This window comes from Phalacrocorax carbo, chromosome 2 (genome assembly GCF_963921805.1).
Source record: "Phalacrocorax carbo chromosome 2, bPhaCar2.1, whole genome shotgun sequence".
Classification (NCBI taxonomy): domain Eukaryota; kingdom Metazoa; phylum Chordata; class Aves; order Suliformes; family Phalacrocoracidae; genus Phalacrocorax; species Phalacrocorax carbo.
Window position 1 is genome coordinate 168216343 of NC_087514.1, and position 17434 is coordinate 168233776.

The window sequence follows — 17434 nt, forward strand, 5'->3', positions numbered from 1 at the left end:
CGATGGGCATGCCTGCCCCAGCACCACCTGGCACTGGCCTAGCGGGCTGTGAGGTGCGCAGCCCAAGCCCTGCCTCCTGCCCTTCGGCTGCCAGTCAGTACGGTGGGCAGTTGGTTTGTGGCGGCAGCGCCCGTGCGCTCTGATTTTGAGTCAGCCCAGCGTGGCAGGCGGGGAAGCAGTGGGCAGCTGTGCTGCTGTGAGGAAGGGGAGGCTGAGAGCAGAGCAACTGGAGCCTTGAGCTAGGCCTGGCTTGGCTCCCCAGAACAGTGCTGCTGACTGCAGCGGGTCTGGGCGTGAGAGCATTTCCAGGGCCTTTGGTTTCTGGACCCTCGGGTTGCCTTTTCCAGGATTTCCCTTCGCTCAGCGGGGCAAGACGGTTTCTTTACCTGCTCGTGTGTCTCTTTGTGTTGTTAGCTGGGCCTGGCCTTGTTCAGTCTGCTGGAGATCGCAGTGTTTTAGTATGATTATTAAGTCGTTCCTTGCTGGAGTCAGGGCGGTGCTGTTACCATGTTGAACAGGTGGAGAACTGAGACAGGCAAAGGCCAAGGTCTGCAAAACAAAGCTTGCACCTCATTCCTGTGCTTTGCAAGAAGAAGTAGGTGCCAAACTACTTGTCTGGTTCAGGACCTGAGTGAAGTGACCAGTTTGCACAGCAGCAGCTTGCCAGGAGAGCCCGGAGCAGAATGTTACCTTGAGAGATCTGGGTCCATGCCCGGCTCAGGGCTGGCACCTCCCATAGCCAGAGCTGCAGGAGGTGACTTTGCAGAGGAGATCCTGGCAGTCTCTTTACAGGAACGTGTACTGACACTGGGGGAGGTGGTATCTTGTCAGAAAGGTAGGCACCAGTTTATGCAAATGGCTCTCCCTCCCTGCGCTCTGACTGACTGTGTTACACCATCCTGGAGTTGCTGGCCCTCGGGCAATGCTCAGGCCACAGAGCACTGCTGTGACCTGTCTCCTGAGATACTGTGGCACTCTGAAACTGCCGCCCTCCTGCTGCTTGAATTAAACAGTTGTGCTACAGCATCTTAGGAAGGCACAGAGCTTTGTTTCTAAAGGAGAAAACAGGCCGATATCCACATGCGGGTTATGGGGGATGGGGTTGGTGTAAACGTGCGGTGCGGTAGATCCAGAGTAACGTCAGTGTGCTGCAGTTCTAGTTCTGCACCATCCCTGCTGTGGCCCTTGGCCAGGCCATCCCTCCAGGAGGAGCGATGACATGGTACCACCAATGTGAAAAGAGGCAAAGACTCTCAGGAGCTGCAGCTCCATACCATAAAGATTCAGGATAGGTGGTGATTGCTCTGCTCTCTGATGGACCTGCCCTTTTCTGGAAGATCGTGGAGATCTTGTTGCTTGCCATCTCTCCGAAGGGCAGCGAAAGGGCAGGGCCTTTAGCTAGTTTTACTCTTACGTGGTCTGGCGGTCCTGCCCAGCCATAAAAGAACAGAGAAGCTGGTCATTTTGGGGGCTGTAGAGCGGCAAACACGCAGGACCTTCTGCCTGAGTGGTTGGCCCGTTTCAGACTGCGTTGCTTCCCACAGCATGTGCTCTGCTGGGCTCATGGCAACAAATGCCGTGCGTGGCGTTCTGTGGCCTCTGGTAGATACCTTGGGAGCATTTGAATCCTCTGCTTGGGAGAGCAAGACTGGTGCATGCTAAAATTACCTAAAGATAGTTGAAGTCAGTGGGCGATGTGAGGCAACAGCACGGGTAGGTGCCCTGCAGGCTCTTTCCACGATACCTGTGATCACTGTGACCGGTGCACGATCTCTTCCTGGGCTCTGCGGGAAGAGGACTAGCAGTAGGGGCTGCTGGCCACCTTGTTTGGTGCTCAGTGCTTTGGCTTTCTGCACAAGTCTGATGGCTGGGTGGTCTGGCCACAAAGTGAGAGGCTGGGCTGGGCGTTGCAGAAAGGAGAAACATTGGGCAGAGGCTTTGTGTGGCTGAGAAGGAACATCCGATGCTGCCCCGGAGGTGTGGTGGCTGGCTGTCACTTGTCACCACCTTCTCCAGCACAACAGCGGGCACCACCTCTGGGTGCCCTGCTCTGTCTCCCTTACACCCCACGCACACCTAGAAAAGACGGAAATCCCCAATGGGACAGGTGAGACCATGGGTGTTGGGGTCCCTCTATGCCTAGGAGAGCACCTCCTCTCCCTCCAGGCTGCAGAGGCTGCAGCCAGTGCCTCTGCTGGGGCTGCTCTGCACCCTGGACTCAGGATCCCTTTGCTGCCATGTGCTTTCGGTGATACATAGGTTAGGATGGTCTTGCAGGGTTGGAAGAGCTTCTTCATAGCTGGACGATCGTTGCTGAGAAGTGGGTTAATTAGGCCGGGAGACTAAGCTTCCCCAGCTGTTCGTTACTAGGAATGATCTCCTAATTGCACATGTACCAGATTCTTTCTGGGAAGGCTGTACTGAATGCACAGGCAGCCCAGGGGTCCCCAGGTCCCTGGCCCGGCTCAGTTTGGGCCACGCACTCCAGCAGGGCCCAAGGCGGGTGACTCCTCCTCCTTGGGAGCTGGGATCATGCTGGGAGCTTAGATTACATTTAAATTGCCATTTGCATTTTCCAATCAATACGCGACTTTACAATTAAGTTTGGTGTTAAAATTCTTAGCAAAAAGTGAGTGGAAGGGAGATTTGTGGAGTAAACGAGTCCTTTGGGGGCCATCGCTGCTCCCTGCTTCATTACGCTGCATATTGCTGCTGCTGCTTTTACTGTGCACCACCACAATCCAAACGCAACACAGAGACACTCGCGCTGGCCGACAAAATGCTGGGAAAGAAAGGAAAAGTGGGGAGAAGAGGGTTGGGTTCTCTTGCCTTTCACCTCTGGCAGCTTCTTCCCTTCGTGCATGGCTTCTACACTCAGGAATAGACTTGTGGAAGAGTTATTTCTTGTAAATCTTTCCACGAGAAGCAGAGGGATCTTGAGGTGTGGCAGCGTGTGCCAGCACAGGGCTCTCGGCAGAGCTGAGGAGCCTGGCCCAGGAGGCACGCTGGGGTGTGTGAGCGGGAGCACGCCGAGGACGTGTGTGGAGAGGATGAGCTCAGCTGTGGGGATGCACCTGCCTTTGGCTCCTCGTCCTGCGTTTCACCTGGCTTTGTCCTCCTTGCCACTTCTCTCTGAGCTGCTGCAGGGGCTTTTCACCAGGAAAACTGGAGTTCTCTGGATACTGCTGGGCCAAACCTCCACATTCCGCCATCAGGAAAGAAGTTGGGCTACAGAGTTCTAACGTTGATGCAGTCAGCACAGCAACACCGCTAAAACCTGGAATCCTCTTGGCTTCTGTCCCCGCCTCTTAATCTCCAATACAGCAGAAAACAAGTCTTACTGAGCTCTATCCCTTGATTCAGCGGTTTCTTGCAAATGTTTGGCCTTAAGGGCCCCTTCCCCTCCCGCCCGTTTTATTAGATATTTACTTAGACTGTGTAGTTGCTCCCAATTTTGGACTCTTGTGCCTTCTGGCTTGAAAAAATGGGCTGCCAGTGCTCGACTCTCTGTTTCCAGGTCTGGTTTTGCTTGTGCTTCATTTTGCAAAGTTCCAGATTTGTAGCTGAACTAACTGCAGCTGAACTCTTCTCTGCAGACAACACATTTTTGGGGCTTGATAGAAGATGCAGCAGCCTGAAAGTGTCAAAGTAGGTATTTTGTGGCACCGAGGTGTATCAAGTTGAAGACACATCAAGGAGAGGAGAGGCAGCCGGAGTTGTGTTTTGCAGTATGTATTGGCAGGTCAGACTGTAGAACTGAGCCAGGTTTAAGGCCAGAAGGGATCGTTGTGCCCAGAAGCCAGAGAATTTCACCCAGTAGCTTTCAGCCAATTTTGTAACTTCAGCCTGGTCTGGAGCAAATTTGTTTGAAAGATATCAAACAGATGTTCTCAAATGCAGAGAATACACCATTTATCTAGATTAGCTGGTGTAATATTAAACTGTCTTTGTATGTGAGGAGGAATAACCATTTTCACCTACCGTGTGGGAAAAGCATGGTCCAGCAGTTTGAGGGCTGAGAAGATGATTTTGTGTAGGTCAGAACCAGAGCAGAGCCAGCCCTGTCCTGGCGTTGAGAAACTGCAGGTGCCGCTTGCTGCGTGTGAGGGGGTGGTATGCGAGACCTGAGAAGCACTCTTGCCTCTGGCACGGTAAGGTCTTGGGTGAGCTGCCGTGTCCCAGTCAGGACATTGCCCTTCGAGCTCTGGGACAGCCGGAGACTCTCCGGGATGAGCAGGTTAATGCTCTCAGAAGCACGTTCCGCAACGTGGGAGCGACAGATTTGGGACTGTGAGTCCAGGGGAGAGAGAAGGGAGAACGGAGATGTAATTGCAGTCCTCCGATAATGTCAGGGGCTGCTGCAGAGAGCACGGGACTGCTCCGAGTGGTCACCACAACAGGACAAGTGCTGTGCTGCCATTTCATTGTGGGGGTGCAGGAAACATCGGGGTTCTGTGCTGGGGAAGAGCACGGTCTCCATCACTGGCAGTTTTTATGAAGAGGTTTGCTCTGCTATGATAATATCACACCTGGAGGTCATACCATCTGCCTTGTCCGACCTGCTGGTCTGCGGCTGCTCCGCTGCCAGGTTGAGTTACATCCTAACTGAGCGCTGGAGGCTCAGGAACCGCTCAGCGAGGGTCCTCTCCAGCCCAGAGAGCCCTCGCTGCAGGGTGGTCTGGCAGTCTGCTCCCGGGAGCAGCACCTTGCATGAGTTGTGCTAAAATCCACACCGTTCTCAGGAGCCCGGTTTTCCAAATGATAAGAGGCGATTTGTGTTAATGACCAGTCACTGCAGCGATTTATGCTGTGCAGTTTCTATGTTACCTTCAAGTTTTCTGGTTTTGTGTTTCCTTTGAGCTCATTTGGGGAAGACATTGATTAAATAGTAAGAATCAAAAGCAGATTGACCTGACCTCTATACAGGTACTTCTGTTGGACATGGATTTGCCATTTATGATTACACTTGTGCTCATTCATGACTATGTTTGAGACCTTTCACCTGACCAGTTTTTACTCCGTACATTAATGGCTTTATGGATTTTGTACAGTTGGCTTTGAACGTTGTGTGCTGCTCAGTTAAAATCCGAATGGAAAAGTGAAAATGCTGCGCCAACACAGCTACCGTTGTCATCAGATATTGCAGTCTTACCAAAAGCAGCATCAGACTTCTCTGATGACTGTTTCCGTGTTGGTTGGCATTAGCTACGGTGCTGTCCTCGGATTCTTTGCTGATCGCTTCTTGCGGTGGCTTTTCCACAGTTCTGTCCGTCTAAGTGGCCATAATTACGAGGGTTGTTGCTTTTCCCCTTGCAGATCTTGGCAAAGCATAAGCTTTCGGACTGCTGCCATGTTACAAGGCGTGTTAATATCAGCACCTTTTAACCACTGCTGAGTGAGCTCTTCAGCTGATTCTCTTGGAGATCTGGAAGGCAAGGGATCAGATCCTACCACCAACACAGCTTAGCTTTTGCTGCTCTGTTTTAACTTGCTCTCCCCTGCATGAGTAGGAGGCATTTACTTTTCACATTGTTTGCTTCCCAAGTACTGAACATAAGCGGTCTTGGAGCACTTCTGCCTTTTCTGCATCATTTATTGCCGATTTCATGGTCATGTCTGGCAGCATTGTTAGCCCAGCATGTGCCAAACCCTACAACTTTTTGTTGTGTTTTTCCATCATGCAGGCGCAGCAGCCTCAGTCTCTAGGCAGTGGGACGGGGCCCCCAAATATGCCGAGGCTGGCAGGACAGAGACTTTCTGTCCAGGTTTTTGAGGAGGTGCTGGCCTGGGGCCCAGATTTTTGCCACGTTAGGAACAGCCAGTCTGGATGTCTGTCCAGACAGTGCTTTCGGAAGGCTCAGGCCCGGCAGTTGGTAGACCCAGCTTTTTCCCAGACTCTGTTATTCATTTGTACTTTTGTCCCCCTATGCTGTCCTTCCCTCCCTGCCGGCAGAACACTCGATGTTCTCTCCCCAGTCCCTGCTCCAGAGCCCTAACGCCTTCTTGCCCTGCCTTCCTTCTCCCTCTCCACCTCTGGTGTTACCTGGACCGTGACAAATTGCTGCTAGAGGCACATTTGCTGTGGAGGCAGAACTGGATGGGAAGAGAGGGTTAGGAGGTCCCAAACTCTGTGTGTTGGTTCAGATCAATGGAAGTTAGTTCTGGGTTAGTTCTGGGTTGGGCTGGTGGGAGGAGGGAGCTTCGGGGCACCTGAGCACAATCATTTTGTGCGCTGTGCCTGAAGACCACAGGATGGGTCTTATGTAAAATACTAATGGGAAAAGGGGGTGAACTGACCCCTCAGTTGCCCAGGACCTGCTTTACCTCCTGAAATATGTCCGTAGCTCCATTTGTTTGACACCTCTAAGACAGAATTGCAAGCAGGCAAGAGAACACGCATCCCTTGTGAGACCTGTATCTTGGAGCATTGTTCCACTGAGTGGCCTCGCCTGCCCCAAATTGTCCTTGACTTCACCATCCCTTTGTGCTTTTGGTGGTGGAAGAAGGTCTGGGAGCACTGTGGTAACAGGGCAGTGTGAGCTGGTGGTGAGGTTGGCTTCTGCCTTGTGTCGATGCCATCCTTCAGCACAAGAAGAGTTGCCCAGAGGGTGTGATCTGGGACAGCAGAGTACGTGATAAGTCCCTCAGAGGATCTGGGCATCAGTATTGGCATGAGGAGACCCTCATCTCTGAGAAGCAGGGTCGGGTGGGGCTGGCTGTGGAGACATGCTGGGGTTGGTGAGGAACCAGTCCCAGGGAAGATGCTGTTGGGAAGGCCAACCTAGAAGACGTTCTCTTGAGTCCTGATCTTCATGTCTCTTTGAAGACCAGCCTCCTACAAGGGGCAGCGCTGGAGCTGAGCGGGAGGTGCCTGGGCTAAACAAGGTCTGAGACTCTTGACACTTCTCTTTTAGGGCATTCTCCTCAAACGCAGTGGCAAGTCTCTCAATAAGGAGTGGAAGAAGAAGTACGTGACGCTGTGTGACAACGGAGTCCTCACCTACCACCCCAGCCTGCACGTAAGTACTGAGCTGGGCTGGGCAGGGGAGCGGGGTGGGAGAGACCAGTGTCCTCCTTCGGGCTATGGCTGCTGCTGCAGATCCTCCTGCAGGTCCCACAGTCACAGTTGCTTGGGGAGAGCTTGGCAGCAGATGAAAGCCCCGGTCTCTGCCGCAAGGCCCTGCACCAGAGGTTCAGCACCAGCCCTCGACAGGGCAGGTGTATTCAGCAGAGCTGGTTTTCACCAGGGACTGGAGAAAACCTCTTCTCTCTCATGAAGGCTGCCTCTGCAGTGCCAGGCTGTGTGGGAAAAGCTGATAGGAACATGCTCTGCACAGAATTGTGCTAAGTGAATGCGCCTTTCTTGTCTCTGTCTCCCTTGCTCAGTCCATTAAAGCAGGGGTTGCTGCCTCCCTGCATCTGGGGTGAGGAGCAGGCAGAGAACTCCTTGCAGCCACGGCTGATGGTGCCATTTGGGTGTGGAATAATTTTCCTGGCTGCTAGGTATTGGGTAATGGAGATGAGGTGCCTGTGCAGAGCCTGCCGAGCTGAGCTGTCACTCGATGCATCTCTGATCCTCTTCACTGCTTGGCTCAGGCGCACAGCTGCCTCCCCATCCATCTCTGTCGCCTCCCCACTGTGGGGCTAATGACTTCTTCCCCATTCCCTCTTGAGCACAGTTTGCTGCTGAGACAGTGAGCCACGGACAGACACACCTGTGACACTGAGGCCACAGCACCCTCTGCAGAGGGGGTGTGCGGCAGCAGGAGAGCCGGGCAGCGGCTGGGGAGGCAGGGAGCAGCTTGGGCACAGGGTGCTTTAGGGGGTGCTCTGCAGGGCTAAAGGGAGGAGAGCAATGTGTTGCAGCTCCTGTGCTTCCTGAATGCTCCCAGGACCTCCGTTTGTCCCCGATCTCCTCAGACACTCGGGTGTTGGGGTGCCCTGTGCCTCAGAGTCTCTCTACTCATTTCAAACCCTGTGTCTCCCACTCATGGGCTTGCAATGCCCAGGCGTCCGGCTCCTGGGCCACCGAGCCTTTTAACACTCCTCTTCTTACACTGGAAAGCCCGTCATTGCGTTTCTTTTCCTTAATTTGTGCGAGCTTTGAGAAGAGTTTTTTTCTTCTAGTCTTTGATCCATGTACCGTACTATGGTTCTGCAGTTCCTTAACTTTGTAACCCCATTTTTTGGTCTTTACGAAACCAAACCGGGAGGGAATGGCTGCTGCTGCCGCCCGCTCTGCGTGTGTGGGTTTATCACATTTCCATCGGAGACATCATAGGCCATTATTACAATCAGCTGTAGAGACAGAGTAATCTCTGGGATGTTGTTTAACCGCTCTCAGATGCTGCTGCTACACACTAGGTTTTCTCTCCTTTTTACGCCATTTGTTCCTCAGGGGGTGATCTGGATTGATGTCACATCCTTTCCTTACTGCACTTCTTCAGTGTTTCATTTCATTACTACGTTGCCCCAAGCAAAAATCTGGTTTGCTTCCACCCGGTGCTACTGGTGATCCGCGGCCCGTTGCTAAGACAGGTACAAGGCGGGCCTCTCCTCCCCTAGGTTTCACTGAAAGCTTTGAACCTTGCACCCAAGATGGGTGTTGTACTGCGCTGTATGTTTACCTAGAGCAAGGACTAATTACGTGTGTGCCACAGAACGCAGAGCTGCTTGTTGCCCGGCTCTGGCTTCTGCAAGGGTGGGGGGGGCCTGCGTGCTCCCACCTTGGCATTGCCTCCCTGAGAACTGGGCACAAGAGCCGTGACACCTACCATCGTGCTACATTTTTTACTGCGACGCTGACAAAGGCTTTGGTGAGCAGTGTGCTGTTCTGATTAGCGGAGGCCGCTCCCTCTGCCTTGGCCCGCCTTCTCTCTGGAGATCTGGCTTATGACCTGCTTAGAGGGGACAGATGCAGGAAGGAAGCTGGAGGAAGAGGTGGTCCAGAAGAGAATGTCCCATTATATCCTCTCCTCCCCATCTTGTAGAGCGAATCAGGAGATGCTGCAGTGTGTTTGTCACTGGGTTTGTCTCCTGTGGCATGAAGCAAGGTCCCATGTTCTTTCATAGGATGACACAAGCAGAGCACGTTAGGGTTGAAGAGCCTGGGTCACTAAGAAACCCGTGCTCCTGAGGAAGGGCACGGACTTCTTTGTCACTTCCATTAGTGGCAGCAGCTCTCGGGCCAGCAGGCACGTGGTGAGGTAAGCTGCGGGCAGGAGCAAGTACACAGGATCCTCCGTCAAGGAGACACCGCATCCTGAGGTTCCTTCCCTGTGGTGTGAAGCCCCAGCTTCTCCCCGCCTCGCTCAGGGTGCGCCTGTACTGCCGTATGTCTGGGGGATGGCAGAATTCAGGGTGCAGCAGGGGGGTCCCTGAGGCCATGGCTGAGCACTGTGAGAAGGGGGTCCTTCCCAGCCCCTGCCAGGATGCTCAAGCCCCAGAGCACTTTTGTGCTGCTTTTGTGTTCCTAGTGGCTTTTCCTTGCCATGATTCAGGGCAATTCCTGCCTAGACTTCTCTTCTCTTGCATCTGAGTTACGTTCTCTCTGTCCCTCTTGGGATGGGTGTAGGTACCCCAGGGGTCAGCAGCCCTGCCTTTCTTCTTTTTCCTCCAGTAGACATATCTGCTCCAGATGTGTCTGTGCCCCATTGGATAAAAATTACTGCATGGCTCTGGCTGGGTCATACTTGTGATTTTACCAACCAAAAGCTTCCTGGTGGGGCTATTCATCTGATTTTGGGTGTTTATCACTCAGCCTGTTTCTGGGTCTGTATCTTGGCACCTCTAGCCCCACTTTGAAGTTTCCTCACTGGGAGTCAGGCTTAAACTGTGGGTTTGCAGTCATAGGTTGACAGTGCTTAGGTGAGCTGTGTCCAGTCCTGAGATCAAGTGTTGTGTGACTCGTTGATGGAAGCGTATCTGTTGGACCTATGCATGGGTCCTACGGAGCAGTGCGTTCCTGCTCTTAGGTGCCGCCTCTGCCCCCTCTCTGGAACAGTCAGCGGTTTCAGAGACTTGCAGGCAGGACGCCTGGAGCTGGGGCAGTGGGCAGCAGCTCTTGCTGAAGGCAGGAGTGGTTGGGGGGCTGATCCCTGGATTCAGCGCCGCTTTCCTTGTTGCATCTGCATTTTTCTTACCTTTCTGTCAGTGTGTTCAGTGACAGGAAAAGAACAAGTTATATGAAGAGGCTGGTGCGGTTTCCTATCACTTTCTCAAAGCCTTGGAGAGTAAATGCTTCTGCTCGTGAGGAAGGCGTATGTGGTTCAGCCCAGCTTCAGTGGCCAGGCTGTGCTGTGCTGCGCAGAGCTAGAGAGAAAGCATCTCCCATTTTGCAGCCAGTGGAGCCATTCACACAATCACCTTCTGTTAATTCTATCTGCAACATCAATTAAATTGTTTGTAGAAACTAATTGAATGTGGCTTAATCACACATCTTAATAGCTTTCCACGCTTTGAACTCGTTGTTAATTCCAGTAATAAAATGAAATGAGAGAACTGGCTGGGTAATTAGCGAGGAGGCTTGGGAAGAAATTGCTGTTTTATAGCATGTAATAAAAGCAGTGCGCTGGTGACCGCTCTCTCCGGCAGGCAGCCGGCTACCGCAGCAATTGTGCTGAGTTAGGGAAAATCCTCCAGCCCCTCTGAGATTCCCTGCCCAGGGGTGCCACCAGGCTCCCCGCCAACCAGGAACAGCCTGGAGCAATGTTTGGTGGGGCTGGTTATCTAGGAATTGCCCGGGGTGCCAAAGGGCACGTGCATGTCATCTGTGGTCAAGTCACGCAGAAGTTGGAAGCGCGGAAGGGTGTGCTGCCACGCTGCCCCGGCTCTTGGTTTTGCTCTGAGGGACTGCATGGCTGCACAGGGGTAGAGAAGAGTTCAAACCAAGGTGTTGAGGTGCGGCTGAGAGGTTGTAACCCTGGCAGGTAGTCACCTGAGACCACCGAGCATTGCCCATACAGCCCCCTTTCAGCTGCTTCTTGGAGCCAAGGATTGGGAGAACGGTTGGTCTTAGACTGATCTTATTCATGTCTTTATCCTTTTGGATTTGGAAGCAGACACGAACCAGCTCTGAGTTAATCTTTTTGGTGACCTCCTTGTGAACTGGAGCAAGCCAAAGCCTCCCTGCAGCAGCCGCAGTCTCACCCTAGACGGCTGCTGCTACTCCTCTCCCAGTTGCAGGGCACGTCCCCAGCGCAGAGAGCCCACGGAAGATGCGCCCGTGTCACGATTCCTCCTAGAGTCTCTAGCTCAGCCTTCAGCCCCTGCTCCCTTGAGGTCTGACCTGGAGCAAGGTGGGGCAGTCCCCTCTGTGCCTCTCTCTGGAGATGGCATTGGTTGGGTCTCCTTGGGGCACGAGCCCAGGAGAGAGCCAGCCACATCAGAGGGCTGGGGGAGAGCTGCGGTGCCCTGTGGAGCAGCGGCAGGATGGACGGACATGGGACAGGACACAGCTCTCAGGAGAGACTAGAGATCTGCAGCCTTACTTTAACTAAAAGATGAAATGCTGGTAGGAGGCAGCGCAGAATGATATTAACAGTCTGCATGTAGAGTTTCTGGTCGTACAATAGTCTACCAGAAGAAACGGTGGAAGCAGCAAGTTCTGAATAATGTAAAGCTATGCAGATGAATGTACAAGGGAGTTACCCTGACTTGTGTCATTTTGGGCTTGAATTGTGCTAGCTGTGACCCAAGAGGGAATTTCCAGGTATCCCATTACTTACACCATATTATGTTATATTATTAGCTGTTATGGCTGAGCGCTGTGATTAGAAAGACAACGGATGTCAGGGAAGAAGAACTGCCTGCCACCTACGTGCTCTTTTGCTCTGTCTAATCTCTGATCCCCAGCCAGGCTTTCACAAATGAGCTTGTCATGGCATCTGACTGCCCGTGGCAACATCCCGATGTTATTCATATCAGAGCTGACTAGTTCTGGGCACTGCAAGCGAGACCTGGCACTTCTCCGGTGCCAGTTCTAACACACTAGCTAGTCATGGGAAGAAGGCAGGTCAGAGTCAAGGCCTCGCGTCCACGTTGTCAGAAAACAGCTGGCGGTGGACACTGGGGTGGTCGTGGGGTCTCTTACCTCCAGCCTGCCTGACTTGAGACTTCAGTACAGTGCAAGAGAAACCAGCGTGTGATGAGCTCCCAGATCACCTCCAAGTTGCTGGCTGACCGTCTGTCTGTTAACCAGTTACCGTGTGCGTGAATGGATCCAGGTTGTAGTTCTGAGTCTGTGAATGACAGCGGGAGCTAGGAGTGGTGGGTCAGGGCAGGGCTGATCCTGAACCGTTCTGCCTCTCTGCTGTAGGATTACATGCAGAACGTCCATGGGAAGGAAATCGATCTGCTGAGAACTACAGTGAAGGTACCGGGCAAGCGGCTGCCCAGGGCGACAACGGCAGCAGCACCCAGCGCTAGCCCCAAAGCCAACGGGCTGGCGAAGGAGAGGAGCAGCACGCAGCTGACAGGAGGCGCAGGTAAGAGTTGCTGTGGGTGCCACAGAGCTGGCAGCCATCCTTCCCCCCGGTCCGCCAGCAGTGCCTTGCCTTGCTGAGCTGAAAGCAAAAAAGCTCTTCTCGGGTTTCTTGCTTTCACCACTCTTTGCGAGTGCGTTCGGTGGGTGTTGGCGTTTCTGTGTGGGTGTCAGGTAAGCTCCTACTGGGATTTTATGCTGGTTAGCGTCCAAGACAGAAGAAAGAGTAGAAGGGCTTTAACTACTGGCATGAGCTCCCTGAGAGGAGACACTCGAGTGTGATGAGCTGCTGTGTGTGTGGGGAGCTGTTGCTCCCAGAAGCAATGGAAGCCTCAACCAGGGGTGCCTCTTGATCCCTGGCAAGTTCTTTTCTGTTTCTTTACTTCTTTGTGGCCCCTTTTTTCCTCCTCACTTTGCCCTGGAGAAATAGTAACGTGCGGGGCTTGTTTTTTAATTATTCTTCTGCATGCACTTTCAAGAGGTGCAGCTGCCACAGGGAGGGGATGAGGCTGGGAGGTCTCTGGTTTCCCATGGAGTTCGTGCCACACTGCCTACTGCTTCTCCTGCGCCAGGAGGTATCTCACCCTGCCCAGGGGAGCTGTTGAACTTAGAGCTTTCCTGCCCAAGTTTCCCCAGGCATTGACAAGCCTTTACTTTGTCCTTGGGGTTGGTATCTTGGCCAGGGGGGACAGTTTCCACACACGTTCTTCCCAGCCAGCTGCTGGCAGCGGTCTAGTACGGCAGGGTATGGGTACGTCTCCACTGTTCAGCATAACAAGGGAGTGCTGAAAATGCTGCTGAAGACGGAAATCCTTCATAATCTGGTACTGCATGCTGTGCCACCGAGAGTGAACTCGGGTGATCCCATCCTCATTTCTGTTCAGTCCTGCTCCTACCCCAGTTGCATCCTGTGGTCAGGGTGTTGTAGGCACTGTGCTTCACGGCTTTCTGAGGCTGACAGCTCACGAGATGGGGTGCAGCTGGGGTGAATGCCAGAGGCTGGCTGGGGTCACCAGCATCACACACAACACAGGGAATGGGGCATGCTAACATCAGTGCGTTCGCATGGTGCTGAGTGTGAAATAATAAACCCTTCTGAACCCAAACTGCTGTTGCTGTAGAGTCAGAATTAGCCTGCTGACCAGATAAACAGCCAGGGAATGAGTGCAGGTGCTGTCTTTTTTGACCAAGGATGTGCAACTCTGCCTGTTTTCTGCCACGGTTCTCCGCTGTTCTCTGTCCTTCGTTCACCACCACTGTACACCCTCAGCGTGCCCCGGTGTGGTAACGATTCCTGCCTCTGTACAGAGGCACTTCTCAGGTGTGCATTTCTAGGGTGCTTTGTCTGAGCTCCTACTTCAAGAAGGCTATCGGAGCTGTGGGAAGAATTCAAAGACAAACCACAGAAGAGCTTATGGTGATGTCAAACCAAATGCCCACATAACCCTGTACCCTGCTTTCAACAGGCAACTCAGTCCTGTTGGGCTCACAAGAGCAGATTGAGATGTGACTTGGTTACTGATGACTGCTGCTTGGAAAACCAGCGCCTGGAAGCGAGCGCTGCGCTGGGCCTTTCAGTCCGGGTGACAAAGCTTGAGGAGACGCAGTGCGTGGAGGCTGAAGTTAGAGCAATTTAAACTTGAGAGGAGATGTAGTTTCCTAGCAGGGAGGGTAATTAAATGTTGGAATAGTTTATCTGGAGAGCTGGTGGACTTAGCACTGCTTGAAGCCTTTAAAATGAGATTAGTTATCTTTCTACAAGATATTCTTTAATCCAGCTCGTGTGTGTGTCGTTGCGTGCCTGTGTGCAGGGGATCAAACTGGATGCAAAGGGTCTTTTCTCATGTAGAAATCTGTGAACTTGAGATCCCCTGTTCACTGCCTTCTCCCTGGGCCCCTGAGCAGAACAGTGCTGCTGTGCTACCCAGAGCACATGCATCAGCACGGGGCTCAGCGTTAAGACAGCAACCTTAATCAGATTTTGTGTGTCTTGGCTTTGGGTGGTTGTCTGCATTGGTCAGAAAGGGTTTTTCTTTTCCTGGTACACAAATGGCAAGATGTTTTCTGAGGAATTTTTTTGAGCTCACTCTGATGCCTCCAAGACTGATTGCAGCTGGCAATGCAGTCGCCATGGTAAGTGCACTGACATGATAAAAAATCCTCTGAGGTGACTTGCTCATATCCCTGTGTAATGCAGAGTACGGGATTTGGGGTCAGTAAAGAATCTGCCCTGTGTCAGATTGGCAGGGACTTCGCAGTTTTGCTGCCTTTGGGGCTAGGAATGGGACTGTTACTGGCATCCACTGGGCATCTCTCATCTAATACATGCTTTGGGCAGCTGGAGAGGAAGCACCACCAAAATTTGCAGTTCTCTGCCAGTGCACAAGTTATCTTCAGAGGACGTGAGCTTTGATTTTATTTGGTTGACAGCAAATCTGAGTGACTTGTTGTCTTATACCGGGAGTGTCTGGGTAAAACCAAATGGCCTGTGTTTAGAGCTCAAAGCAGGTAGTCCATGGTTTCCTTGTGACCTGAGCTCCGCCAAGGTAAGTGAGTGCAGTGATTAATGACCACTAGATGCACAGTCCTTACTCAGGGGCAAGAAAAGAAGAAGTAGATAAAGGGGAGGAGGTAAAAAAAAAAAAATTTAAATATCTCACACCGCCCCATATGTGGATAAAATACCCATATGTATCACTCTGGTGATGAATCAAAATAACCTCCAAAGTATGTACAGACAGAACAACTTGGAGCTAAATAAAGTAGGATTGGGGAAGGAGCTTACATGTGTGAAATCCATGGGTCTCTGAGCTCAGTGGATGATTGTGCCCTGGTACTTAAACCATTAAAGAAGGCAACTTTACTGTAGTCAGAGTTGGTTTTATTTTAGGTGGCATGTGTTCCCATTCCAAACCCTGTTTCAGAGGCACGGAACGCTGTCAGGCTTTGCAGCTGCCTATGTCCACCTAAGGCTTACTCTTCTGTGGAGCACGTGTGCAAATGTGGTGCCAGATGTGCCCAGGGAGGTTGTGCAGCCTCCCTCCTCAGAGGTAATCAAAAACTGTCCAGACACAGTCCAGGGCAAGTGGCTCTGGGTGGCCCTGCTTGAGCAGGGTGGTTGGACAAGACGACCTCCAGAGGTCCCTTCCAGCCTCAACCATTCTGTGATTCTGTATTTGTTCTGTCAATATTAAAAATATTTTTCCAAGAGTTGTAAATCTTCAGAGGCTCAGTGCAAAGATTGCCTAGAAGCAGAAGTTTTGTCCTCAGTTAGAAACTCTTTTTTCCTTTGTCCCCTGGAAGATATACTGGGATTTGATCAAAGTTTTGGGACTTCATTACTGGAAGCTCTGCAGCATTTAATCTCCTCCTGGGCTGTCAGGAGCTCCTGGTAGAATGGTCTCTGCTTTTTCGGTGATATTTTTTCTTCACTTTCCAACTGTACTGTCCTCCTAACTTTTATTCTTGTACGAAATTTTACTGGTAAAGAGACTATCCAGAGACGGAAGAGTGGTTGAGACCAAGCACAGGGTCTGTAGCAGGTTTTGAGCTAACTAAATGCAAATAACGAGCATTAGTACAACCTTTATGGCTGAGCCCTAAATGAAGACCTCCAGAGTGAGGAAGTCCTAAAGCACAGGCGACTGGCCCATGTCACCTCTGCCAGCTCACACTCCTTGCCGCTGCGCTAGTTCCAGTCAGTGCTGTGCGCAGAGTTAGGCCTGACCAAGCAGACCAGCCTGGGAGGCAAAGCCCCACGCCTGGACCTCCATGGACTCGAGCGGCATGTTATTCATCCATGTCTCAATGCAGGATTTGCTGTTTGTGCATCGTGCTTGCCGTCTCCCCAGTTATGTCCTGGAAGACCTACAGGATGCTGGGGAAGCGCCAGCCAAGGGCAGCTCATCCGAGAACATTTTGGATATGCCTTCCAGAAACATCTCTTGTGTGCCCAGATATTTCTGTAGCACTTCCCTGCACCTTCTTGTCCCCTAGGTTTTCTTTGGAGACTTGTTGCAATCTACCATTGAGCCACTTGATCCTCTGACATCTCGGTTCAGCCACTCCAGCCGCTGAGCCGTTGGGTGTTGCTGGCTCTGGCTTATGGCAAGGACTCTCCTGAACAACGTGCTAGGGAGCAGGGCAGGCCGGCACACACACTGGGTGCAGCTTTTGGGGGGAGGGAGTTACCCTGTGTAGGCAAAAGCTGAGTTGCGTCACAGGGTCTCAGGACCGAGGGACGGTGCTGTGAGCATGCGCGTCTCCAGAGGGACCTCGGGGCTGGGCAGGTGGGGCCACTGCTGCAGGGGGACCTTCCCGGGGGGGGGGAGCCGCACCTGGGGGCCCCGTGGCTGGCGCGGGTGGGGACCCGGCGTGCGCCAGGCAAGCCGGAGGAGGGGTCCACCCCAGCGCGTGCTGCCGGCCCGCTCGGCATCCCGTGCTGACACAGGTGTGCCAGCCAGGGCCTGGCTGGCTCTCGTGTTCCACTATAAACAGATCCCTTTAGTGGTAGAGATGTGGTAGGGACAGCGATGAAATCGTTTCTCTGTTGGGCCATCGCTCCTTTGCCTAGGGTGGGAGGGTGTTGCATATACGTGCTCCACCTGCCACAGTCACGATCACAAGGCTTCTTCAGGCCAAGCGTCCTGCGTCAGGAAAATGAGTGGCCTTATCCTGGGAGACACGTGGGGAAGAAGGGGAATGTAACACTGGGTTCCTGGAAAGCTGCAGGCGGGGAGGGGGGAAGGAGAGGGGTGGAACTCGCCTTCATGAGCGCGCCTGAACAAAGCATCTCGTCACTTAGATGAGAAAAAATTGTGACTGATGTGCACGAAGGCTAAGAATATGTTAAAGGTATAAGTGATACGTGGATATAGATATAAAGAGAGTACACGCTTCTTACGATTTGTAAACTGTTACTCTTAATATAAAAACACTCTTAATATAAAAACA

The 17434-nt window shown here is 52.4% G+C and overlaps 1 protein-coding gene across 2 annotated transcripts in view; it reads left to right on the plus strand.

The window, feature by feature from the left end:
• AGAP3 (ArfGAP with GTPase domain, ankyrin repeat and PH domain 3) overlaps positions 1-17434 on the plus strand; it is a 153678-nt gene that overhangs the window by 91085 nt on the left and 45159 nt on the right. For both annotated transcript variants that reach the window (XM_064445301.1, XM_064445300.1), the window contains exons 10-11: positions 6915-7019; positions 12317-12485. In XM_064445301.1, the coding sequence (XP_064301371.1) occupies positions 6915-7019; positions 12317-12485 (274 nt within the window). The remainder of the gene's footprint in view (positions 1-6914; positions 7020-12316; positions 12486-17434) is intronic.